This window comes from Diceros bicornis, chromosome 18 (genome assembly GCF_020826845.1).
Source record: "Diceros bicornis minor isolate mBicDic1 chromosome 18, mDicBic1.mat.cur, whole genome shotgun sequence".
Classification (NCBI taxonomy): domain Eukaryota; kingdom Metazoa; phylum Chordata; class Mammalia; order Perissodactyla; family Rhinocerotidae; genus Diceros; species Diceros bicornis.
This window is the reverse complement of record NC_080757.1, coordinates 17,633,006-17,660,711: the sequence shown is the minus strand read 5'-3', so window position 1 is coordinate 17,660,711 and position 27,706 is coordinate 17,633,006. Positions and strand designations below refer to the sequence as shown.

The 27,706-nt window shown below is 36.9% G+C and overlaps 1 protein-coding gene across 5 annotated transcripts in view; it reads left to right on the top strand.

Annotated features, from left to right (window-relative positions):
* The window catches only part of NSRP1 (nuclear speckle splicing regulatory protein 1), a 73,900-nt gene that overhangs the window by 15,524 nt on the left and 30,670 nt on the right, over positions 1 to 27,706 (top strand). Inside the window, exon 1 of one of the 5 annotated variants that reach the window (XM_058560177.1) lies at positions 8,247 to 9,778. The exons of the other annotated variants lie outside the window; for them this stretch is intronic. Coding sequence (XP_058416160.1) covers positions 9,773 to 9,778 — 6 coding nt within the window. The 5' untranslated portion in view covers positions 8,247 to 9,772. Of the gene's footprint in view, positions 1 to 8,246; positions 9,779 to 27,706 lie in introns of those variants that run through there. 5 annotated transcript variants of the gene reach the window in all.

Below are 27,706 nucleotides of genomic sequence, written 5' to 3'. Positions count from 1 at the left end.
ATATAAGTGGAATCATACAGTATTTGTCTTGTTGTGGCTGGATTATTTCTCTGAGCATAATGTCCTCAAGGTTCATCCATGTTGTAGCATGTGTCAGAATTTCCTTCCTTTTTAAGGCTGTATAATATTCCATTGTATGTATGTAACACATTTTGTTTATCCATTCATCTGTTGATGGACATTTGGGTTGTTTCCACCTTTTGGCTATTGTGAGTAATGCCACTATGACATTTGTTTACAAATATCTCTGAGTCCCTGCTTTCAATTCTTTTGAGTATATACCCAAGCGGAATTGTTGGATCACATGGTGATTCTGTGTTTAGGTTTTTGAGGAACTGCCATATCGTTTTCCACAGTGGCTGCACTATTTTACATTTCTGTCAGCAAGGCACAGTGGTTCCAGTTGTGTTACATCCTTGTCAACACTTGTTATTGACTATTTTTTTGATGATTGCCGTTCCAGTGGTAGTAAAGTAGTATCTCATTGTGGTTTTGATTTGCATTTCCCTAATAACTAATGATGTCGAGCATCTTTTCGTGTGCTTATTGGCCATTTGTGTATCTGGTTTGGAGAAATGTCTGTTCAAGTCCTTTGCCCATTTTTAAATTTGGTTGTTTGGATTTTTTTAGTGTTGAGTTGTAGGAGTTTGTTCTGGTTATCAATCCTTATCAGATGTATGATTTGTCAATATCTTCTCCCATTCCATGGGTCACCTTTTCACTCTGTTGATAATGTCCTTTGATGCACAGAAATTTTTCATTGTGATGAAGCCTAGTTGATCAAATTTTTTTTGTTGCTGTCTGTGCTTTTGGTGTCGTATCCAGAAATCATTATCCAAACCAGTGTCATGGAGCTTTCCCCCTATGTTTTCTTACAAGCGTTTTAATTATGTTTAGGTCTTTGATCCATCATTTTGAGTTAATTTTTGTATATGGTATAAGGTAAGTATCTGCTATTAAGTCACATTGGCTTATAGTTTTCTTGTTCTATTCTTATCTTTCTATTTTTAGCTTTAGCTTTCTATCTTTTTTTGTCTTTTCTAGAACAGTTGCTTTCTAGTTATAAGATGGAGGCCCCTAGGGGTCCCCAAGATCCTTTCATGAGAGGTGCAAAGTCAAAACTGCTTTCATAATACTAAGACATTATTTGTCTTTTTTACTCTCATTTTCTCACAAGTTTACAGTGGAGTTTTCCAGAGGTGCAGTACATGTGAATTGCAACAAATTGAGCAGAGAGCACATATGAGAATCCAGCAGTCTTCTATTAGAGATTTGCAAAAATATAAAACACTGCCGCTCTTCTTACTAAATTTTTTTTGTAAAGTAGTTGTTTTTCATAAGAATGTTTTTAGTATGAGATGGATTTATAGTTACTTTTTAATGAGTTAATAAATATTAAAATTTTCTGTTTCAGTTTCTAATAATAAACAAAAGTTTTTTGGGGCCTCAATAATTTTAAAGAGTGTAAAAGGATCCTGAGACCAAAACATTTGAGAACCTCTGTTCTAGAACAGTTAATGGAGAAAATAGGTTCCGTTAAAATGCAAAATGGGCCGGCCCCGTGGCTTAACGGTTGAGTGCGCGCGCTCCACTGCTGGTGGCCCGGTTTCGGATCCCAGGCGTGCACCGACGCCCTGCTTCTCTGGCCATGCTGAGGCCGCGTCCCACATACAGCAACTAGAAGGATGTGCAGCTATGACATACAACTATCTACTGGGGCTTTGGAGGGGGGGAGTAAATAAATAAAACTATAAAAAAAAGTGCAAAGTGATATATGTATGCATTTGGTCCTCGACTATTTCACTTTCTTCTATTTTTTTTTTTTTAATCTGTTCAGGTTTCTACTTTTTAAGCTAATTTTGCTTATGTTTTCCTAAGTAATCATTCGTTTGTCTAGGGATTCAAATTATATTTGTAGAGAATTTTAATAATAATTAAAATACTTTCTAAAAATCTTTTTCTAAATTTGTAATTATATCTTATTTTTATTCCTGATGTTGTTTATTTGCTATTTCTCTCCTTTTTTCTTGATCAGACCTAGCAAAAGTTTGACTTTGTTTTTACGTTTTTAGAGAATCAGCTTTTGATTATTGATCATTGGCTGTCTTTTAGTTTTCTGTTTTATTACTTTTTTCTTTGTTATTTCATTATATTCTTTCTTTGTGTTTAGTTTGTTCTCTTTTAAATTCTTCAACTGAACATCTTTTTTCTTTCCTAAGAAATTTATTAATGGCTATAAATTTTTCCACAATCCTACTTTGCATAACAGAGGCTGTTATTTAGTGACCTCATTGTATATTTTTTAAAAAGTAGTTCATAATTTTTGTTTTGATTATCTCTTTTTTTTGCTGAGGAAGATTAGCCCTAAGCTAACATCCGTTGCCAATCCTCCTCTTTTTGCTGAGCAAGGTTGGCCCTGAGCTAACACCCGTGCCCATCTTCCTCTACTTTACACGTGGGACACTTACCACAGCATGGCTTGATAAGCGGTGCGTAGGTCCACACCTGAGATCTCAACCTGCAAACCCCAGGCTGCCAAAGCGGAGCGCGTGAACTTAACCACTGTGCCACTGGGCTGGCCCCTTGATTCTCTTTTCTTAATGCAAGAATCATTTAGAATTGTTTTTCATTTCCAGGTATCTGTTCTTTTCCCTCCCCTGTTTGCTATTAATTAATCCTAATGCATTTTGTCTGTGAACATGGCCCATGTGACATCTACTTTCTGTAATTTCTTGATGTGTCCTTAATGGCTTAATAACGTGGTCAGAATTTTGTGACTAATCCATGTATATTTGAAATGAAATTTTTTCTGTTTTCTTTACAGTGCTTTAATAAACATTTACATACATATGTACGTATGAGTGTATATATTCTTATGTGTATGCATATTCATGTGTTCATTTATTCAGTGGTCAGAAGCAAGTTGGCTATTAGGACAGTCTTTAAAATTTTTTAAATGTGACTATCTTTAGGTAGGGCTTGTACTTTTTGGTTAGCTATAGTTTCTTCCACTCCCTACTGATTACACTAGGCTGCATCTCTCTGGCCCCGGAAGCAATTTGAGTTTATATCCTCTGTCTGAACTTAATTGTATTATTCAGATATATACCCTTTCTTACTTGTTATCTATTGGATTTTTCTCTGAGTATGCTATGGTAGTTTTCCACTATGGTTATAGGTTTTTTAGTTTCTCTATTTAAATAGGTTTTTATATATTTGGAAAGTATGTTGTTGATTAGGTGAAGATTTATCATTATAATATTTCTATGGCTTATTCGTTTTTGCCTTGACTTCTAGTCTATTTAAATTAATATTGCTCTACACTTTTTCGCCAATTCATGCTGTCTCCATCTCTTTATTTACATTCTGTTATTTTAATGTTTACTCTCAAAATTTCAGCACAGTAATTAAACTTAAATTATTCTAATAGTGTTTAGAATATTCACATCCTTTCTTAGACAAATCAAGAATCTTAGCATGTTTTTACTTCTCTCCACTTTTTCTTTTTTCCTCTTTCCCGCCTATCTTATTTTGTTTGCATCTAAGATTTTAGTTGCAAGTATTGTTTTTTTAACAATTGATGCTTATTTAGATTTAACAATTAGTTTTATTGGTTTCTTTGCTAACTGTTGATTTCTGCATCCTACTTCATTTTTTTCGTGAGGAAGATTGGCCCTGAGCTGACATCCGTTGCCAATCTTCTTTTTACTTAGGGAAGATTATCCCTGGACCAACATCCATGCCAGTCTTCCTCTATTTTGTATGTGGGACGCCACCACAGCATGGCTTGATGAGTGGTATGTAGGTCTGCACCTGAGATCCGAACCTGTGAATCCCAGGCCACGGAAGCAGAGTGCATGAACTTAACCACTACGCCACTGGGCCATCCCCAGTCCTACTTCTTTGTCTTGTACTTGCATTAGTATATTCTCGAGTAATTCTTTCAGAGAGTATTTGTGGGTGATAATCTTGGAATCCTTGCAGATCTGCAGATGTCTTTATTTTGCCTTTACACTTGAAAGATAGTTTAGCTACATATAGAATTCCAAGTTCAAAATTATTTTCCTTCAGAACTTTAAAATAATACTTAGTTTTCCTTTTACATCCACTGTTTCCAAATGGAAGTATGTCATATCAATCTGATTCTTTGTAAGTAATCTGCTCTCCCAACTTCCTTCACTAGACGTTGTTAGGATTTTTCTCTTTATTCTTGGTATTCAAAATTTTATGAGGCTAACTCAAGCTCCTGTATTCACTATTTCCAACTAAGTCCAGAAATTAAATCTCTTATTTGCCTTTTCCAAAAAAGGCAGTATATAAGGATCTACCTGTATTGCTGCTTCTAATGCAAAAACCCCAGCTAATCTATCTTCTGTCTTCTCCTGCTCTTTGTATCCCTTACCTCAGAACATGTAGCACCCTTGGAACCATTCCCATCTTTTCTTGTATTCAACCTCTATGGGCAGTTTGGTTTATTGCCTCCTATCTCCTCAAGTTTCTTGTTTTATAGCATGATTATGAATTTCTTTTATGTCATTCTGAGGGTGTGGATTAGGAGGAGGAGGAGGAGGCTACAGCATGTATTAATTTGCCAGTTTAAACCAGAAGCTTTGCATTGTTTTCCTAGCTTTAAGATCTTGGGCAAATTGTTTAATCTCTCTTAGTTTCAGTTCCACATTTAAAAAAAAAAAATCTCTATTTTATAATATTATCTACTGAAAGTTTATTTTCAGGATTAGAGGTAGTATATCTTTGGTGCTAGTACAGTGCGTGGCACAGAGTAGAAGTGTAGTAAATGGTAGCTATATTGCTACAATAAAAATATACCTTCTCTATGTGTGGTAACTATCCTCATTAATTGTTAGTCTTCTGCAAGTTTCTTGTGCTGTCTCCATTCTACTTTGTGTTTGACAGTCATATTTGGTAGCCTGGCTTTTTTGTGACTTTTTAATAGAATCTTGATCTCTACTTTGGGTTGTGGCCATTAGCTAAGAACCATTATATTAGAAAAACTCCATAAAGAACGCAGTAATAACCATAATTGTATTTTTGAATTATTATTGTTTGGTTTGTATATGATCTCATTGTATCCTTTTTACTCATCCTTTTTAACTGGCAGTTTCTAATTAGAAGATAATAAAAGCTTTACTTCCAAATTTGCTGTTAAATAACAAAATTAGCTTTCTGTTTTTCCAGAATCATACACGTCTTCCTCATATACTGACAAGCTTTGATATTGCCTATTCCAACTTTACCATAAAAATCATTAAAAAAATTTTTTTCCGGGGCCGGCCCTGTGGCTTAGCGGTTAGGTGCCCATGCTATGCTGCTGGCGGCCCGGGTTTGGATCCTGGATGTGCACTGACGCACCACTTCTCCCGCCACACTGAGGCCGCGTCCCACCTACAGCAACTAGAAGGATGTGCAGCTATGACATACAACTATCTACTGGGGCTTTGGGGGGAAAAAATAAATAAATAAAATGATAAAAAAAAATTTTTTTCCCTTTATTTTCATGTTGTGTTTCAGTGTGTATAGTCAGACAAAAAGCAATAATTCCCCATCCCCATCTCATTCTTAGATTTATCAGAAGCTGAAAATAAAATAGATCAGATCACTTTCTGAAACAAAATTACTTTATTAGTTTAGTAATAATTTGAGGTTACTTTAAAGATAAGAAGCAGCATTTGGGAGGAGATTCATTTCCTGCCTTTGGGCTTTATCTGCAAGAACTACATCTTCACTGTCCAGAGATTGTGTATTTATAACTGAACTCTAATAAAGTCTGTACTGGGGATGCTGCACACCTGACTTGGTCATTATGATTATATATTAGGTGCCTTACTGTTGCTTGTCTTCTGAAAAAAAATACATTACCAAGCGTATTTCATTAAAATTCAGCCACTGTGAGGTGGATTTACAAGACATTTGACTGTTGATTATAAATGTACTAGTTATTACCAACATGGTTAATGATGTTCCTTTAAAATAAGTTCGTGTTTCTAAGGGGAGTAAAATGTAATTTTCCTCTTATTGGTGAATTAGGCAATAATTGGAAGAGGTGTCACTGGTTGTAGTAAATATGTTTTCACTAAATCTTATAAAATGTTTTTCTACCACTCCTTTTGACTGGTGCAACATAGGATACTGAGAACCATGTTCTGAGTTTTTTTCCTTTAATCCATATCTTACACTATAGGTGTTAAAGAGCCATGCTCTTTTCCTCTGAGCAGTCCAAAATTACCCTCCTTTTTACACTCTTCATGCTTTTCCCACTTTTTGCTATCTCTTTTCATCACAGAGAAATTGTCAACATGGAAACAGATAAGATTATTATTTCAGAACTGCATCCTTTGCCGCATTTTTCATTTTTATCTCTGTGTGTTTCTTTCTGGAACTGTGACATCTCTTTGACAATGGAAAGAACTGTTACACATGGAATAAACTCCTTTTTTGTAACATACAGAGAATTGTTAGTCATACTCCTCATTTCAAGGCACGCTCACATTATCAGCCTGCACAAGGCTCTTTTCTTGTTTTATTAGTTCTCCTCTTCATCCCTGATCCCCTCTCTCATTCCCTTTAAACATACTTTGGTGTATTTGATATATGTGCTTGAATATGTATATATCCTTTTATATTGTGTTGTTTTGTGCATATGTTTTATATATATAAATATCATTGTATTATAGATCTCAAATTTGTTTTCAGTCAGCACTATATTACAGTGTATATACTTAGTTGATTCTAACTGCAGCATATATGTCCATTGTATTTTATCCCATTCTCTCAGAGATAAACATTTAAGTTACCCATCAGTTCCCTGCTACCAGAATGACACTGTAAAAAACATTTTCACACGTCTCAATAGAAACCAAAGAGTTTCTTTGGGAGTATTTATCCAGGAGTGGGATTTCTGTATAGATAGATAATTTCACTAAGTATTGACAAATTGCATTCTGGAATAACTGTACCAGTTTACATTCCATTGGTGCTCACTGTTTTCTCCTGTCTTCTTATCAACACTTCATGATTTTTTCTATTCTTAGTTTTACTTTGCACTTCACTGGTTATTAATGAAGTTGAGTATCTCTTCATGTATTTATTAGGCATTCCTTCTTACTATTTTGTAAATTTCTCATGCCACTGCCCTCTTTCCTGTTATATTTCTTCTCTCTCTCTCTTTTATCATTTATAAGAGTTCCTTATATGTTTTAAATATTAATCCTTTATTGGTTTTGGACATTGAAAATTTCCCAGTCTGTTACTTTTTCTTGTGGTACCTATGGTGAAGACTGCTAATACAGGCATACTTCATTTTATTGTGCTTCACAGATACTATTTTTTAACAGACTGAAGGTTTGTGGTAACCCTGTGGGCAGCAAGTCTATCGGTGCCATTTTGCCACCGGCATTTGCTTGCTTCATGTCTCTGTTTCACATTTTTGTAATTCTTGCAATATTTCTAACTTTGTGATCATTTTTATGTTATCTGTGATCTGTAATCTTTGATGTTACTATTGTAATTGTTTTGGGGTGCCACCAACCACACCCATATAAGATGGCGAACTTAATTGATAAATGTTGTGTGTGTTCTGACTGCTCCACAGACTGGATGTTCCCGTCTCACTCCGTCTCCTTGGGCTTTCCTATTCCCTGAGACACAACAATATTGAAATTAGGCCAATTAATAACCCTACAGTGTCTTCTAAGTGTTCAACTGAAACGAGTCACAAGTGTCTCGCTTTAAATCAAAGCTAGAAATGATTAACCTAGGTGAAGAAGGCGTGTTGAAAGCAGAGATAGGCCGAAGCTAGGCCTCTTGCACCAAGCAGTTAGCCAAGTTGTGAGCGCAAAGGAAAAGTTTCTGAAGGAAATTAAAAGTGCTACTCCAGTGAACATATGAATGATAAGAAAGTGAAACAGCCTTATTGCTGATATGAAGAAAGTTTAATGGTCTAGATAGATCAGACCAGCCACCACATTCCCTTAAGCCAAAGCCTAATCAAGAGCAAGGCCGGGGCCGGCCCGGTGGCTTAGCGGTTAAGTACGCGCGCTCTCCGCTACTGGTGGCCCGGGTTTGGATCCCGGGCGCGCACCGACACACTGCTTCTCTGGCCATGCTGAGGCTGCGTCCCACATACAGCAACTAGAAGGATATGCAACTATGACATACAACTATCTACTGGGGCTTTGGGGAAAAAAAAAGGGAGGAGGATTGGCAATAGATCTTAGCTCAGAGCTGGTCTTCCTCAGCAAAAAAAAAAAAGAGGAGGATTAGCTTGGATGTTAGCTCAGGGCTGATCTTCCTCACACACACAAAAGAAGAGCAAGGCCTAATTCTCTTCAATTCTGTAAAGTCTGAGAGAGGTGAGGAAGCTGCAGAAGAAAAGTTCGAAGCTAGCAGAGGTTGGTTCCTGAGGTTTAAGAAAAGAAACCATCTCCATAACATAAAGGTGCAAGGTGAAGCAGCAAGTGCTCGTGTAGAAGCTACAGTAAATTATCCAGAAGATCTCTAGCTAAGATAATTAATGAAGGTGGCTCCACTAATGATAGATTTTCACTGTAGACGGAACAGCCTTATATTGGAAGAAGACACCATCTAGGACTTTCATAGCTAGAGAGGAGAAGTCAATGCCTGGCTTCAAAGGACAGGCTTATTCTCTTGCTAGGGGCTGATGCAGCTGATTACTTTAAGTGGAAGCCAGTGCTCATTTACCATTCTGAAAATCCTAGGGCCCTTAAGAATTACGTAAATCTACTCTGCCTGTGCTCTCTACATGGAACAACAAAGCCTGGATGACAGCACATCTTTTTACAATATTGTTTACTGACTATTTTAAGCCCACTGTCAAGACCTACTGCTCAGAAAAAAAGATTCCTTTCAAGAAATTGCTGCTCATTAACAATGCACCCGGTCACCCAAGAGCTCTGACGGAGATGTACAACCAGATTAATGCTGTTTTCATGCCTGCTAACACAACATCCATTCTGCACAGCTCATGGATCAGAAGTAATTTCGACTTGCAAGTCTTATTATTTAAGAAATACATTTCATAAGGCTATCGCTGCCATACGTAGTAATTCCTCTAATGGATCTGGCAACAGAGTAAACTGAAAACCTTCTGGAAAGAATTCGCCATTCTGGATGCCATTGAGAACATTCACGATTCATGGGAAGAGGTCAAAATATCAACATTAACAGGAGTTTGGAAGAAGTTGATGCCAACCCTCATGGATGACTTTGAGGGGTTCACGACTTCAGTGGAGGAAGTAACTGCAGATGTGGTGGAAATAGCAAGAAAACTAGAATTAGGAGTGGAGCCTGAAGATATGACTGAGTTGCTGCAATCTCAGATAAAACTGTAATGGATGAGGAGTTGCTTCCTGTGGGTGATCAAAGAAAGTGGTTTCTTGAGATGGAATCTACTCCTGGTGAAGATGCTGTGAAGATTGTTGAAATGACAACAAAGGATTTAGAATATTACATAAACTTAGCTGATAAAGCAGCAGTAGGGGTTTAGAGGATTGATTCCAATTTTGAAAGCAGTTCTACTGCAGGTAATATGCTGTCAAACAGCATTGTGTGCTACAGAGAAACTGCGTGCAAGGAAGAGTCAGTCGACGTGGCAGACTTCATTGTCTGATTTTAAGAAATTGCCACGGCCACCCCAGCCTTCAGCAACCACAACCCCAATCAGTCAGCCAGTAGACATCAACATCGAGGCAAGACTCTCCATTAGCAAAAAGATGATGACTTGCTGAAGGCTCAGATGATGGTAAGCATTTTTTAGCAACAAAACATTTTTTAATTAAGGTATAGTCACTGGTTTTTAGAAATAATGCTGCTGCACACTTTAAAACAGACTACAGCATAGTGTAAACACAACTTTTATATGCACTGGAAAACCAAAAAAATTCACGTGACTCACTTTGTCGTGATATCCGCTTTACTGCGGTGGTCTGGGAAAGAACCCTCAGTATCTCTGAGGTATGCCTGTAATTCACCTAGATCTATTTTTACCTTCTGTGGTAACAGAATTTAAGCTGGGCCCATGGCTGCTTAGTTAGAGATTACATTTTTTACTTTATCATTGGTTAATTGAGGTCATGTGACTAATTTTGCCAATCAAATATGGGCAAACGTGTTATGTGTACTTGTACTCAATAGCTTAAAGGCAAATTTTTCATATGGACTTCTTTTATTCTTGTTTTAAGTTGAAATATGTGTAGGTTTGTTATTTTGGGCCATGACCCAGCTTTCGATACCCTAGCAAATGGCAGAGCCACAAGCTGGAAAGAGCTTGGGTTTCTGAATGATCATGTGTAACAGAGACCTGTCTTGCCAAACTGAATTGCCACTTTGGAATAGTTTCTAAGAGAGAAATAAATGTAAGTCTAGTATTTGAGAGCTAACTTGTTATTGCAGCTTAAGAGTTCACTATAATGTAGTGTACTTTATAGAGCATAAATTCTCTGTTTTTAATGTAGTCAAATCAATTTTCCCGTATATGGTTTGTGCTTTAGAGGTCTTATTTAAGAAAGTCTTCACCACCCTGAGGCTACCCATATATTCTTCTATTTTTTCTATTAGATTTATCTTTTCTTCTATATTACATATGGGTTTTTCCATATTGAGTTCACGTTTGGATATGTTGTGAGATAGGGATCCGACATGATTTTTCTTAGAATGGACCAGTTTTCCCAGTACCGTCTATAAGCAATGCATACATTTCCTACTGATTTGTGGGTCATCTTTATCATGTCAAGTTCCCAAATATCTATGAATCTGCTGCTAAGCTCTCTTGTTTTATTGTTATGTGTTGCTATATCAGTACTACAGGTTTTTTGTGTGTGAGGAAGATCAGCCCTGAGCCAGCATCCATGCCAATCCTCGTCTTTTTGCTGAGGAAGACTGGCCCTGAGCTAACATCCGTGCCGATCTTCCTCCACTTTATGTGAGACGCCACCACAGCATGACGTGACAAGTGGTGCGTCACTGTGTGCCCAGGATCTGAACCCAGGCCGCCAGCAGCAGAGCACACGCACTTAAGGGCTACACCATGGGGCCGGCCCCTACAGTTTTTTATTATTATGGCTTAGTAGTAGATTTTGCTGTCTAGTAGGGTGAGTCCCCTACTTTACACTTCTCTTTCAAACTTGACTGAACTATTTTTACACTTCTATTCTTACATATATATTTTAGAGTAAGTGTGAAATTCCTTGAAAACTAAAACAAAACTCTCCTGACTTATATTATTACTTCCTTGGATTTATAGATTAATCTTTAAGGAACTACCCATAAATATGGTATAGTTCTCAATTTGTTAAGACTTTTCTTATCAGATAATTTTTCACCACTGTTAATGTTCTGTGCCTTATCCTTAAGTTAATTCCTACATACTTTGTAGTTTTTATAGCTATTGCGAATGGTAGCTTATTTTTAAGTATATTTTCCAGTTGACTATTCTGGTATAGAACAATACTTACTGATTCTGTAAGTTGATTTTGTGTCTGGCAGTCTTTCTAAACTCATTTACTGTAATAAGTTGTTCTACACTATCTGCGTCATCTCTTCTAATCCTTATACCTCTTTTTTTCCTCTTGTTTTATTTTATTTATTATTATTATTTTTTTTTTTTTGAGGAATATCAGCCCTGAGCTAACTTCTGCCAATCCTCCTCTTTTTTTGCTGAGGAAGACTGGCCCTGGGCTAACATCTGTGCCCATCTTCTCCACTTTATATGGGACGCCGCCACAGCATGGCTTGACAAGCGGTGCGTCGGTGCACGCCTAGGATCCGAACCGGCAAACCCCGGGCCGCCACAGCAGAGTGCGTGCACTTAACCGTTTGCGCCACGGGGCCGACCCCAATTTCCTCTTGTTTCATTATGTTAGCCAAGTCCTCCAGTAGTATGTTGAACAGAACCTCGATGGACATCCTTTCTTCTCTCTTTCTTAAATGGAATGCTTCTGAAGTTTTCCCGTTGTTTGATATTTATTATTAGCTTGTAGTATGTAGGCTTTATCAAGTTAAGGAAGTTTCTTTCTCTTCATAGTTTACTGGCAATTTTTAATAAATCATAAATAGGTATTAAATCTTTATCAGATGCCTTTTCTATATCTGAGATAGTCAGATAGTCATTTTTCTCCTATAGTCTATTAATGTGATTTATTACATCAATATATTCTCAGTTGTTAAACCATTCTTGAATTTCTTGTTTAAATTGTTTTTGAGCAGGATATATTATTTTTAATATACTAATAAATTCAGTTCACTAATTCTTCACACTAATTCTTCATTTAAGATTTTCAAACATCTATGTTTATAAATGAAATGGGCTTTAGTTATAGTCTCAAAATGTACCTGCAAATTTTAGTTTAGAGAAGTGGCTGAGTGTCTTGGAGAGGTCAGTGTCATTGAAAGAAGATTATTATTCTTACAGTTTCCAAGAGAAGGGAGTGTGCCACTCCACACAGGGCCACAGGGGTAGCACCAGGTTTTGGTCTGGAGGTAGAATCAGGAGCAAAGGGAAAGACAAGGCAGGGCAGGGAAATAGTTTAGAATTGGCTGGTTTGAATAATGTTGGCAGGCTCTGGACTATAGGGGTGGTCTCCAGTTGTCTGGTACTTGGCCCTCAGTGATTAGAACAGAGGAATATTGCCTCCTTTAGTGTAAGAGCCAGAAAGAGGAGGTGGTTCAGAGTATGGGCTCTAGATTGGTTAGTTGTATATGAACGATATACTCCTGGGCTAACCCTTTGCTGTCTCTCAGGAATTGGCTAGCCCTGGGATGGGCAGTCTCTTCCTAGTCAGTGAGGCCACAAATGCCAGAGCATCAAGAAGACAGAAAATATAGTTAATGTAATTGGCCCTGTGATGGATGGGTGACAAATAGACAAGTATAGAATCTAAGAAAACACAGAAGAATTACGTATTCTTATTCCTATCTCGTTTGGAAGTCAAAATGATATTAGCCTCATGAAACAAGTGAGGTATTTTCCCCTTTGTTTTCTATTATCTGTAACCATTTGTAGAAGATGGGGATTATTTGCTCCTTGAAAATTTGGTAGAATTCAGCTTGTAAAACTGTCAGGGTTTAGGGCTCTTTGGGAGAGAATGTCTTTGTGGTTGCTGGTCTACTCAAGTTCTTAAACCAGTTTTAGGAAAATATCCATTCTACCTAGATTTTCAGATTTATTGTATTACTTTATAATATTATAAACTTGCTATTATAGTATTATTTTTTAAATAGTTCAGCCATTGTCACTCGTATCTTCTCACTTTTCTTGATTAATCTTGCCAGAGGTTTGTCTATCTTACCAGTCTTTTCAAAGAACCAGCTTTTTTTTTTAACCATTTTTTTATTGATGTTTTAATAGTTTATAACATTGTGAAATTTTGGATTGTACATTTTTGTTTGTCCATCACCATATATTTGTCTCCCTTCACCCCTTGTGCCTACCCCCTACCCCCATTGCCCCTGGTAACCACAATACAGTTTTCTCTGTCCATGTGTTGATTTATATTCCACATATGAGTGAGATCATACAGTGTTTGTCTTTCTGGCTTATTTCACTTAACATAATACCCTCCAGGCTCATCCATGTTGTAGCAAATGGGACGATTTTGTCTTTTTTTATGGCTGAGTAGTATTCCATTGTGTATATGTACCACATCTTCTTGATCCAGTCATCAGTCAAGGGACACTTAGGTTGCTTCCACTTCTTGGCTATAGTGAATAGTGCTGCAATGAACATAGGGGTGCGTAAGCCTCTTTGGATTGTTGATTTCAGGTTCATTGGGTAGATTCCCAGTAGTGGGATAGCTGGATCACAGGGTATTTCTATTTTTAATTCTTTGAGGAATCTCCATACTGTTTTCCATAGAGGCTGCACCAGTTTGCATTCCCACCAGCTGTGTATGAGGGTTCCTGTTTCTCCACATCCTCTCCAACATTTGTTGTTTTTTGTCTTGGTGATTATAGCCATTCTAACGGGCGTGAGGTGATATCTTAGTGTTGTTTTGATTTGCATTTCCCTGATGATTAGTGATGTTGAACATCTTTTCATGTGCCTATTGGCCATCTGTATATCTTCTTTAGAGAAGTGTCTGTTCATTTCCTCTGCCGATTTTTTGACCTGGTTGTTTCTGTTTTTGTTGTTCAGTTATGAGTTCTTTATATATTATGGAGATTAACCCCTTGTAAGATATATGTTTTGCAAATATTTTCTCCCAGCTGGTGGCTTGTCTGTTCATCTTGATTCTGGTTTCATTTGTCTTGTAGAAGCTCTTTAATCTGATAAAGTCCCACTTGCTTATTTTTTCTTTAGTTTCCCTAATCTGGGTAGGCATGTCATCCAAAAAGATTCCTTTATGACCAGTGTCAAATAGTATGTTGCCTATATTCTTCTATGAGTTTCATAGTTTCAGGTCTCACCTTCAGGTCTTTGATCTGTTTTGAGTTAATCTTTGTGAATGGAGATAGCAGATGGTCCACTTTCATTCTTTTGCATGTGGGTCCAGTTTTCCCAACACCATTTATTGAAAGAGACTTTCCTTTCTCCATTGTATGTTCTTAGCTCCTTTGTTGAAAATTAGCTGTCTGTATATGTGTGGTTTTATTTCTGGGCTTTCAATTCTGTTCCATTGATCTGTGTGTCTGTTTTTGTACCAGTACCATGCTGTTTGGATTACTGTTGCTTTGTAGTATGTTTTGAAGTCAGGGATTGTGATGCCTCCAGTTTTGTTCTTTTTTCTTAGGATTGCGTTAGCTATTCGCGGTCTTTTGTTGCCCCATATGAATTTTAGTGTTCTTTTTTCTATTTCCGTGAAGAATGTCATTGGGATTGTGATTGGGATTGCATTGAATCTGTAGATTGCTTTAGGTAATATAGACATTTTAACTATGTTTATTCTTCCAATCTGTGTGCATGGGATGTCTTTCTATTTCCTTATGTCATTATCAATTTCTTTCAATAATGTCTTGTAGTTTTCATTGTATAAGTCTTGCACCTCCTTGGTAAGATTTGTTCCAAGATATTTTATTCTTTTTGATGCAATTGTAAATGGTATTATCTTTTTGAGCTCTCTTTCTGTTAGTTCGTTATTAGCATACAGAAATGCAACTGATTTTTGTAGATTGATTTTGTACCCTGCGACTTTGCTGTAGTTGTTGATTATTTCTAATAGTTTTGCAACAGATTCTTTAGGGTTTTCTATGTATAAAATCATGTCATCTGCAAATAATGAGAGTTTCACTTCTTCGTTGCCTGTTTGGATTCCTTTTATTCCTTGTTCTTGCCTAATTGCTCTGGCCAAAACCTCCAGTACTATGTTGAATAGGAGTGGTGAGAGTGGGCATCCCTGCCTCATTCCTGTTCTCAGAGGAATGGCTTTCAGTCTTTCCCCATTGAGTATGATGTTGGCTGTGGGTTTGTCATAGACAGCCTTTATTATGTTGAGGTACTTTCCTTCTATACCTATTTTGTTGATAGTTTTTATCATAAATGGATGTTGTATCTTGTCAAATGCCTTCTCTGTGTCTAGTGAGATGACCATGTGGTTTTTATTCTTTGTTGATGTGGTGTATCACGTTGATTGATTTGCAGATGTTGAACCATCCCTGCGTCCCTGGCATAAATCCCACTTGATCATGTTGTATGATCTTTTTAATGTATTGCTGTATTCGGTTTGCCAATATTTTGTTGAGGATTTTTGCATCTATGTTCATCAATGATATTGGCCTGTAATTTTCCTTCTTTGTATTATCTTTGTCTGGCTTTGGTATCAGGGTGACGTTGGCCTCGTAGAATGATTTAGGAAGTGTTCCATCTTCCTCTATTTTTCAGAATAGTTTGAGAAGGATGGGTATTAAATCTTCTTTGAATGTTTGGTAAAATTCACTGGAGAAGCCATCTGGTCCTGGACTTTTATTTTTTGGGAGGTTTTTGATTACTATTTCAGTCTCTTGTGATTGGTCTATTCAGAGTCTCCATTTCTTCTTGATTCAGTTTTGGGAGGTTGTATGAGTTTAAGAATTTATCCATTTCTTCTAGATTGTCCAATTTGTTCGCATATAATTTCTCATAGTATTCTCTTATAATCCTTTGTATTTCTGTGGTATCAGTTGTAATTTCTCCTCTTTCATTTCTAATTTTATTTACTTGAGCCTTTTCTCTTTTTTTCTTAGTAAGTCTGGCTAAAGGTCTGTCAATTTTGTTTGTCTTTTCAAAGAACCAACTGTTTGTTTCATTAATCCTTTCTACTGTTTTTTTGGTCTCAATTTCATTTATTTCTGTTTTGATTTTTATTATTTCTCTCCTTCTGCTGACTTTGGGCTGTGTTCTTCTTTTTGTAGTTCTGTTAGGTGTGATTTAAGGTTGCTTATTTGGGCTTTTTCTTGTTTGTTAAGGTGGGCTTGTATCGCTATGAGTTTCCCTCTCAGGACCGCTTTTGCTGCATCCCATATGGTTTGGTATGGCGTATTTTCATTTTTGTTTGTTTCCAGATAGTTTTTTATTTCTCCTTTAATTTCATCAATGATCCGTTGGTTGTTTAGTAGCATGTTATTTAATCTCCACATTTTTGTCACTTTCCCAGTTTTTTTTTTCGTTGTTGATTTCCAGTTTCATAGTGTTATGGTCTGAAAAGATGCTTGTTATGATTTCAATCTTCTTAAATTTATTGAGGCTTGCTTTGTTTCCCAACATATGGTCTATCCTTGAGAATGTTCCATGTGCGCTTGAGAAGAATGTGTAGTCAGCTGTTTTTGGATGGAGTGCTTTGTATATGTCTACTAGGTCCATCTCATCCAGTTTTCATTTAAGTCCACTATTTCTTTATTGACTTTTTGTCTGGATGATCTATCCATTGATGTAAGTAGGGTATTAAGATCCCCTACTATTATTGTGTTGTTGTTAACATCTCCTTTTAGGTTTGTTAATGGTTGCTTTATGTACATTGGTGCTCTTATGTTGGGTGCATATATATTTGTAAGTGGTAAGTCTTCTTGGTGGAGTGTCCCTTTTATCATTATGTATTTCCCTTCTTTGTCTCTCTTAACCTGTTTTATCTTGAAGTCTACTTTGTCTGATATGAGTATGGCAACACCTGCTTTCTTTTGTTTGCCATTAGCTTGGAGTATTGTCTTCCATCCTTTCACTCTGAGCCTGTGCTTGTCTTTAGAGCTGAGATGTGTTTCCTGGAGACAGCATATTGTTGGGTCTTGCTTTTTAATCCATTCTGCCACTCTGTATCTTTTGATTGGAGAGTTCAATCCATTTACATTTAGGGTAATTATTGATATATGAGGGCTTACTCTTGCTGTTTTGTCACTTATTTTCCAGTTCTTTTGCATTTGCTTTGTTTCTTGTCCCATTTGTTTTAGACTGCCAATTCATTTTGGTTGTTCTGTCTTATGACTCTTGTAGTTTTCTCTTTGTTTATCATATGTGATTTTGTTTTGATTGTTTGTTTAGTGGTTACCTTGAGGTTTATATAAAAAATCTTGTGTATGAGATAGTCCGTTGTCTGATGGCCTCTTATTTCCTTATACTAAGTCAATTCAATCACTTTCCTCTTCCCCTTCTGTCGTTCTTGTTGTACCTTATTCGATCTTGTGTTGTGGGTGTGTGTTTACAGTGATGAGGTTATATTTATTTTTGGTGAATTCCTTCCTTTGATCTTTGATTTTGGTATTTAAGTGGTTGCTAACCTATTCTGGTAAAGATCTACTATTTTTCTGGTTTTGTCTACCTGTTCTTCTCCTTGCTCCAAGCTTTGTATTCCCTTTCTTTTCTTTTTTTCCTGAGGGCCTTCTTGAGTATTTCTTGTAGTGGGGGTCTCGTGGCCATGAACTCCCTTAGCTTTTGTTTATCTGGGAAAGTTACTATTTCTCCATCATATTTGAAGGATATTTTTGCTGGATAGAGTATTCTTGGCTAAAAGTTTTTGTCTTTGAGTATTTTGAATATATCATTCCAGTCTCTGCTAGCCTGCAAAGTTTGTGTTGAGAAATCCTCAGCCTGATGGGAGTTCCTTTGTACATTATTTTTTGTTTTTGTCTAGCTGCCCTTAATATTGTTTCTTTGTCCAGCCTTACCACTACATGTCGTGGAGTGGGCCTTTGCCTGTTGACGTATTTAGGTGACCCATTGGCTTCACTTACTGGTATTTCCTGCTCCTTCCCCAGATTTGGGAAGTTCTCAGCTGTTATTTCCTTGAATGGGCTCTCTGTTCCTCTTTCCCTCTCTTCTCCCTCAGGAATACCTATAATTCTTATGTTGCATTTCCTACTAGAGTCAGATATTTCTCGGAGACTTTCTTAATTTCTTTTTAGTCTTAGTTCTCTCTCCTCTTCCATCTGAAGCATATCTGTATTCCTATCCTCTGTAATGCTAATTCTTTCCTCCATATTGTCAGCTCTGTTCTTTAAAGATTCCAGATTCTCCCCTATCTCCTGCATTGAATTCTTCATCACCATCAGTACTGATTGGTTTTTCTTTATGATTCAATCTCTTTTGTGAAGAAACTCCTAATCTCATTGAATTGTTTGTCAGTGGTGTCTCGTATTTCGTTGAGTTTTTTTATGATAGCTATTTTGAAATCTCTGTTGTTTAGGTTATGGATTTCTGTCTCTTCAGGGTTGGTTTCTGGGTACTTGTCGTTTTCCTTCTGGTCTGGTGATTTCATGTACCTTTGCGTTGTGGTTCCCGTATTGGCTTTGTTTTTCCTCATCCTGGAAATATCTGGGTGCAATTTCCACCCGCCACCACTGTGTAGGGGTTAAGGGCTGTGTAATCTCAGCCCCCTTTGCTCTGCCCCAGCTGTTCGCTGCAATCTGCCGCCTGCTTGGTTTGGTCTGGTCGGCTGAGCTGCAGTGTCCGGCTTGCGGGAAGGGGCAGGGCTCTCTCTCTTGCCCGCTGGGTCCCTGGTGTGGGGGTTTCTCACTCGCCCCTTGTTATCTGCTCTCCTGGGGTGCTCAGATGTTGACGGTGCCCCTGTAGCAGTTCTGAGTCCTCAGTGTGGGAGTTTCCCACTGGCTGAGAGAGCCCGAAGAGCTACGGTTTCCCCGCAGAGGGCTGCCCCTCCCCCCTCTCTGGGAGGTGAGCAGACCGGGATTGTTGATCTGATGGGGCAGGAGAGGAGTTCTCCTTACCTCTCCTCACTTCCTCCGGGGGTCCAGCACGTTCCACTCTCAGATGTGTGGCAGTGTGGATCTTTATGATCTTGCTTTTCGCTGTCTAGGAGTCTGTTGTTGGTCTGTGACTGTTCCTTTTGTTGTATCTTATCCGCGGAAGAGTTTACGGGAAAGCTCACTCCACCATGATGCTGACGTCACTCCAAAGAACCAGCTTTTGATTCTGTTCTTCTGTTGTATTTTGTGGATTTATAATCTATTATTGATTTTTGCCCATATCTTTATTGTTTCCTTTGTTTATTTGAGTTATTCTATAGATCTTTTTTTAAGCTTTTTGAGTTGAACTTTAATCTTTCTTGTTTTCCTGTAAATACATATAAATCTAGAAATTTCTTTTTGAGTACTGTTTTAGTTGTGTCTCACAAGTTTTGTTGTATAGTAGTTTTGTTGTTGCACTTTTCTAATTCTGTAATTTCCTTTGTGATTTCTTCTTCCACCTGAGGATTTAGAGCTATGGCTTTTAATTTCTAGATGCGTGGTGGTTTTTGTTTTTTTTAAAGATATTTTTGTTGGTACAGTTCCTAGTTTTATTGTGTTATGACCAAAGAACATAGATTGTATGATGTTTCTTTTTGGGAGAAATTGTTGACTTTGTGGCCAGCACATGATTGGTTTATGTAAATGCTCCTTGTGTATTTGAAAAGCATGTATATTTTCCATAGTATGTAAAGTTCTCTATGTATTTGTTAGTTTGAGCTCACTCTTTGCTTCTATAATTAATTTTTTCTTCTTGATCTATCAGTTTCAGAGAAGAATAAGTTAAAACTCCCATCTAAAATTGTTGATGTCCCTATACTTCTGAGAGTTCTTGCTTTGTATATGTGTATTTGTAACAACATTTTTGAGGTAAAATTCATTGGTTTTTAGTATATTCAGAGTTGTGCAGCCATCATTATTATCTAATTTTAGAACATTTTTGTCACTCAAAAAAGAAACCTGTGACCATTAGCAGTCACTCCCCATTCTCTCCTTTTCCTAGCCACTGGCAACCACTAATCAAGTTTATGTCTCAATGAATTTGCCTGTTCTGGATATTTCAAATAAATGGAATCATACAATATGTGGCCTTTTGTAATCACAAAACATGACTTCTTTCACATAGCATAAAGTTTTCAGGATTCATCTGTATCATAGCGTTTATCAGTACTTGTTCCTTCTTATGGCCAAATAATATTCCATTGTATGGGGATAGATGTCATATTTTGTTTATCCTTCCATCAGTTGATGAGCATTTGTATTGTTTCCACTTTTTGGCTATTATGAATAATGCTGCTGTGAACATTCATATACAGATTTTTGTGTAGACATACGTTTTCAGTTCTTTTGAGTATATACCTAGGAGTGGAACTGCTAGGATATGTAGCTCTATGTTTAAGCTTTTGAGATACTGCCATACAGTTTTCCAAAGTGGCTGTACCATTTTACAATTCCACCAGCAATGTTTAAGGGTTCCAATTTCTCCACATCCTCATCAGCACTTGTTATTCTTTTTTATTTTAGCCATTGTAGTGGATGTGAAATGGTATCTCATTGTGGTTTTGATTTACATTTTTCTGATGGCTAATGATGTTGAGCAACTTTTCATGTGCTTGTTGGCTGCTTGTATATCTTCTTTGGAGAAATATCTATTCAAATCCTTTGTCTATTTTTTAATTGGTTTAGTCTTTTTATTGTTGAATTGTGAGAATTCTTTATTCTGAATACAAATCTCTGGGGCTGGCCCCTTGGCTTGGCGGTTGAGTGCGCGCACTCCGCTGCTGGTGGCGCGGGTTCAGATCCCCGGCGCGCACTGACTCACCGCTTCTCCCACCACACTGAGGCTGCGTCCCACATACAGCAACTAGAGGGATGTGCAACTATGATATACAACTATCTACTGGGGCTTTGGGGAAAAAAAGGAGGAGGATTGGCAATAGATGTTAGCTCAGAGCCGGTCTTCCTCAGCAAAAAGAGGAGGATTAGCATGGATGTTAGCTCAGGGCTGATATTCCTCACATACACACACACACAAAACAATTATGAATACAAATCTCTTACCACATGTATGATTTACAAAAACTTTATCCCATTCTGTGGGTGGTTTTTCACTTTCTTAGTGATGTCCTTAAACATTAAATTAAAACATTAGATTAAAAACAACAATTTTTAATTTTGATGAAATCTAATTTATCTAGTTTTTTCTTTTGTTGCTTGTGCTCTTGGTTTTAGCATATCTCACAAATTTTGTCATGTAGTGTCTAATCCATGATCACAAAGATTTATTCCTGTGTTCTACAAGTTTTATAGTTTTAGTTCTTACATTTAGGTTATGATCCATTTTGAGTTACTTCTTCTATATGGTTTGAGATAAAGGTCCAACTTTATTCTTTTGCATATGGATATCGAGTTGTCCCAGCGCCAGTTATTGAAAATACTGTTTTTTCCCCATTGAATTGTCTTAGTGTTGTTTTATTTATGTGAAAGCCATATTGTTAGAAGCATAAATGTTTGTGATTGCTGTTTCTTCTTGATCTATTCTTCCTTTGTATATAACACCCTACTTTGTCTTTTACATTTGCTTTTGCCTTCAGTTCTATTTTTTTCTGATTTTGTAATTACTGTCAAGCTTTTAATTCAACAGTTGTCCTTCATACTTTTCCCACTCATTTATTTTCAGCATTTCTGTACCTTTTTATATTTAGGCTATCCATTATAGACCTCCTGTTCTTGGATCTTATAAAAATCTAATCTCAGGGTCTGGCCCAGTGGCGTAGCGGTTAAGTTCGCACGTTCTGCTTTGGCGTCCTGGGGTTCGCCAGTTCAGATCCTGGGTACGGACCTACCACAGCTCATCAAACCATGCTGAGGCAGCATCCCACATAGAAGAGCTACAACTCTACAACTATGATACACAACTATGTCCTGGGGCTGTGGGGAGAAAAAAGGAAAAGGGGAATATTGGCAACAGATGTTAGCACAGGGCCCATCTTCCTCAAAAAAAAAAATCTAATCTCAGAGTCTGTCTCTAGATCAGTGAATTTAACCTGTTTACCTGTATTGTAATTATTGTTGTTTTAGAACTTATTTTTGTTACATTTTGTGTTTTCTATTACTATACTTTTTAATTTTTTTTCCTTTTTTTCCCATTGAATAGATTGAATTTTATTTTCATAATTTGAAAGTTATGCATTTCATTCTGTTTCACTTAAAATTTTGGTCATTATCCAAACAAGTCCAGGCTTAGGTTTATGTATTTGGTTTCTGTTGTTGTTGTTGTTGTTAAGTATCTTTATCTACATCACCCCCTCCCTTCGACATAAGTACCATGGCATACTCTGGCCTACTTCTGGCTTTTCTTCTCTTTCTCTCCCTTTCCCTCCACCTTGTCACTGTGTTTATATCATCTAGATGAGGTGTTGGTAAACTGTAGCCTATGTACCAACAGCCTGTTTTTAAATAAAGTTTTATTGGAACATAGCCTTGCCATTTGTTTTTTTGTTGTCTGTGCCTGTTTTGTGAAACAGTGACAGAGTTGACTAGTTGTAACAGAGGCCACGTTGCCACAAGCCTAAAATATTCACCGTCTGGCCTTTAAAGAGGAAGTTTGCTGATCCCTCCTCTAGGTCTGTGCTATCTAATCTGGTAGCTACTAGTTATAGAGACTTTTAATTTTAAACTTAAAAACAGTTAAATAGTTAATTCCTCGGTCACACTAGTCAGATTTCATGTGCTTAATAGCCACACATGACTAGTGGCTACCATATTGGACAACACAGATACAGAACATTTTAGTTATTATAGAAAGTTCTGTTGTACAGAGCTGCTCTAGATTTTTGGTTCTGGATTGTTTGGGTTATATTTTTGTTCCTTTTTAAAGATAATATTAAGTTTTACTAAATTATTTGTTCTCTTTTCATATATCTCACAATAGCATTCTTATTGGAAATAGTTCCTTTAATGAGTGTTTTCAAAGAGAGCCTTTATGCAGCAAATCTGAGACTTTATGTGCTTGAGATATCTTTACTTTTGATGATAGTTTATCTGGATATAAACTTTTTGCTTCAAAGTTTTTTCCATCAACACTTTAAAATTACTCCACCCAATAATTTTAAGAATTACTTGTTCTTAAATCTTGTGTTGCTAATGGGGTATCTGATGTCATTCTGATCTTATTCCTTTATAGGTGATCTGCTCTTCCTTGTTAGAAGCTTTTTAGAATTTTCTTTTTGTCTTTGATTTTCTTAAATTTCATTGTATGTATCAAGGTGTTATGTAAGTATGTGTGTGTTTTATCATCTATCCTCTTTGGCATTCACAGTCTGTTCAGATTGACTTTTTTTCTTTAATTCTAGAAAATTCTCAATCAAGTATATCTTTGAATCTGTTTAGTTTATATGTCTTCTTCTGGATCTTCTGCTTTTATGAATGTTGATACTTCTTTCATATCTCTATACCTTTTTAAAAAATCTCTTTATCCCTTCCTCATATGTTCCACGAGTGTTTCTTAGCCTGATAATTCCAGCTCACTAAAACATTTTTCAGCTATATCTGTTAATCCATTCACCCATCTCTTAATGTTTTTAACTGTGTATTCCATAACATTTCAAGTTGTTTGTTTTTAAAAACTGCTAATTCTGCTTCATGTTACCAGTATCCTCTCTTATTTCTGAGGATATGTATTATGGTCATTTAAAATTTATATTCTGTCTGGTTCATTAATCCTGGCTTTTTTGATATATGTTCAGTTTTTTGTCCTGTTTTTTCTTTTTTTTGGTGAGGAAGATCAGACCTCAGCTAACATCCGTTGCCAATCCTCCTCTTTGCTGAAGAAGATTGGGCCTGAGCTAACATCCGTGCCCATCTTCCTCTACTTTATATGTGGGACACCTGCCACAGCATGGCTTGGCAAGTGGTGCATAGGTCCACGCCTGGGATCTGAACCTGCGAACCCTGGGCTGCTGAAGCTGAGCACGCGAACTTAACCACTACACCACTGGGCCAGCCCCTGTCCTGTTTTTAATCTTTAGAAAGATTTTAATACATCCTATACTTCTTTTTCTCATGAATACATTTTTCATTGGGATTATCAGCCACATTAATTTAGCAGGTACTGTGTTTGGGAGGAGTGGTAAGGTTGTTAGGAGAAAGGAAGAAGAAGTTTCGGGCAGGGAGCCTATGATGTTAATCTGGGTTTCCCATTTGTTCCATCCGAGTCATCATGTCCCTCAGGGCACTTTCCAGTAACTCCATCAGAGAAGTTGCTCTTGTTATCAGGAGCAACTTTATCTCTTTTATTTTTTTTATCTCTATTTGCTCTTTATCAAGAACAAACTGCCGTGAAAGTTTGTTCAGCAAACAGAGAGGAAAAGATCAGGTCTGCCACCCCAGCCAAGTTGGAATGCTGTTCTAACATTACCTCAGAGTAGTTGTGTTTTTTGTCTTTTGGGTTTTTTGTCTTTTTTTTTTTTTTTTTTTTGCCTCAGAGGAGAGTGGAGAGAGACAAGAACATTTCTGAAAAGTTCTTCATCATTCAATCCCCCAGTTGTGTGCCCTATGCTCTTCAACTCTGGGTTGCTACTCTGCCCTCCCTTCATCCTGACAAGCTCCCTCCAGCTTTTGTCTCGCAGGGATTTCCACAGTTTTTATGTTTGTTTCTCATATCCAACCTCTCTCACTTATAGAACATCTTCGGAGGGAGGGAGCCTGGTCATTTCTCTGTGAGCAACCAGGAATAAAAGCCGGATGGACCAGCCAGCCTTACTTTGACAATAATTTTGTGTGGGCTCCTGTTCTTCTGTATAGCTTTGCTTCTTTTGTTCATTCTGCAGTCGTCTTGACTTGGACCTGTTTTCACCTACATACTCTTTAGCTTCACCTGTTTTGGTTACCTGCTTTCTGTTCTTAAAATCAGCCTTATACCATAGTGTGTGTATACATTCCAGGAATGATTTGCTTTATATACTTGGACCCTACGCTTTAGCTTGTCTCTGTTAATCTGTTCATCTCTCCATCATAATTTGCTTTTGCTACCAGATTCCTACCTCTGAATTTGCTGCACCTGTCCTCATATGTACTTGACTTAACATGTTTTGGTTGTTAACTTTGGTTTCTAAATATGCCCTTACTGAGGTTAATTCATTGAGGCTTCCTTGCACCTGATTTTCTAAAACACTGATCAGCCCTGTCACTGCTTCAAATCCTCTCTTCTTCCTCCAGGTATATGAGCTGTGATGATCACAGCTCATTTTATGTTAAACTTGTTGTTGTTATATAATTTTTTCTATTTAAAATTACCCACCAGAGATAAATAGTCCACAGTTTTTAGTGTATGGGCTGACATTATTTTACTTTTTTAAAATGGCTTTATTGGGGTATAATTGACATATACATGCACCTATTTAAAGTATATAATTTGCTAAGTTTTGACATAAATATATACCCTGAAACTATCACTGCAATAAAGATAATGAACCTATCCATCACACCCAAAAGTTACCTCATGCCCCTTTGTAATTCTTCCTTCCTTCCCCTTCCCATCCCCACTCCAACCCCCAGGCGACTACTGTCTACTTTCTATCACTGTAGTTTTCATTTTATAGACTTTATATAAATGGAATCATGCAGTATGTACTTTGGAATGGGGGTGGTGGTCTGGCTTCTTTAATTATTTTGAGATTAATTCATATCGTGTGTTTCAATAGTCCATTCTTTTTTCTTGCTAAGTAATATTTGATTATATAGACCACAATTGTTTATTCACCTCTTGGTGATCATTTGGATTGTTTCCAGTTTTTGGCTATTACAAGTGAAATGGCTATGCATATTTATGTACAAGTCTTGGTATGGACATATGCTTTCTTTTCTCTTGGGTCTCTAGGCATGGAATGGCTGGGTCACATGGTAGGTGTATGTGTAAGTTTTTAAGAAACTGCTAAATTCTTTTCCAAAGTTGTACCATTTTATGTTTCCACTATTGGTATACGAGAGTTCTAGTTGCTCTACATATTTTGTATGGACATACTGTTACTTTACCTTTTAATAAAACATTTTATTCTCTTGATGTTTTACAACTTGTGTTTACATTTAAATGTTTAATAACACCTGGAATGTGTTTGTTATAAGGAATGAGATGAGGTAAGAAATCAGTGTTAATTCTTTTTTAAAAGGCTAGACAGTAGTCTCCATACCATTTAGTATATAGTCTGTTTTTCTACTGATTTGAAATTTGCTTTCCTAAGGAATTGTTTCTGATGAATATATTTTTAAATTCTTTGCCTGTTCTTCAAAACCTAAATGTTTTAGAGATTAGAGAAAAGTGTAGGACAAAGTAGAAAGTTTTCCATTTATAATGCAATAGGGTATTTTAAGGAGGTAAAATTATGAGGATCATGTCCTATATATGAGATTTGATTGAGTTATCAATGGGAGAACTATTATAATAAGACTTTCAAAAACATGCATTCATATCTTTTTGGATAGTGAGTATAATTTTTTGTTCAATTTGTAACCATTCTAAAAACACAGCTCTGGATGAAATGATCTCTCTATAACATATGTCTCATTCCTACCTCTCATCACTATTTCTGTAGTCTCCTAGCTTAGAAATTTTAAAAACCATGTTTGGTCCTGTTTTCTACATTCCTTGTGGTCAGTTATTTCCAAGTTCTGTTTCTTTTAGAATATCACCTAAATTTACCCTTTCTGTGCATTCCCACCTGCCCTAGTCTTGTAACCTCTGTGCCCCTAGTCTCACTCCCTGTTATCCATATTGCATTGATTCCAGGCCATTTTTCTAAATGACTTTTTCGTTAGGTTTAGGAAAAAACCTAACAATTCTTTTTTGTCTTGGCATCACTTTCAGAGTTCCAACTATTTTTCATGATGTAGTCTAAGTCCAGTTTTAATTCTAGCATCCAAACAGAAATCATTTGTTACAGTCATACTGATCTCTTCATTTTTTATTGCTATGTTTATGTTATTGTATTTCTTTATGGGGTTTCCTCTGTATAATATAGCCTTTTTTCCCCATTACCCATCTTTCTAAATTTGACTTAGTCCTTCCTCCTCCAGAGATGCTTCTTTGATTCTGTCAGACCATAATTTTCCTTTCTATGAACTCTTAATATCTGTAGTAAGTTTCTCCACTGACTCTGTTCCATCCATGCCTGCTTCCTTAGACACCTCAGATATGCTCTTGCCTCTTTTCTGTACTTGAAAAGCTCTTTTCCAAATCTCACTGTGACTTGTTTTCTCACCTTCTACAGGTCTTGGTTCAAATAACACCTTTTCATCGAGACCTTCCTTGAGTATCCTATTTCAAATCCAGTCCTCTCCTTAGTCCCTGTACCTTTCTTTGATTTGTTTTTCTGCGTAGAGTACAACATACCTGATATAAATTTTATTTATTTGTTTATTGTCTGTTTCCTTATAAGTTTATTGAGGGCAGGAGTTTTTGTTATTGTTCTTTCTCCAACACCTCGAATAGTGTGCCTTGTACATGGCATATGCTCAGTAAATACTTAAGTGA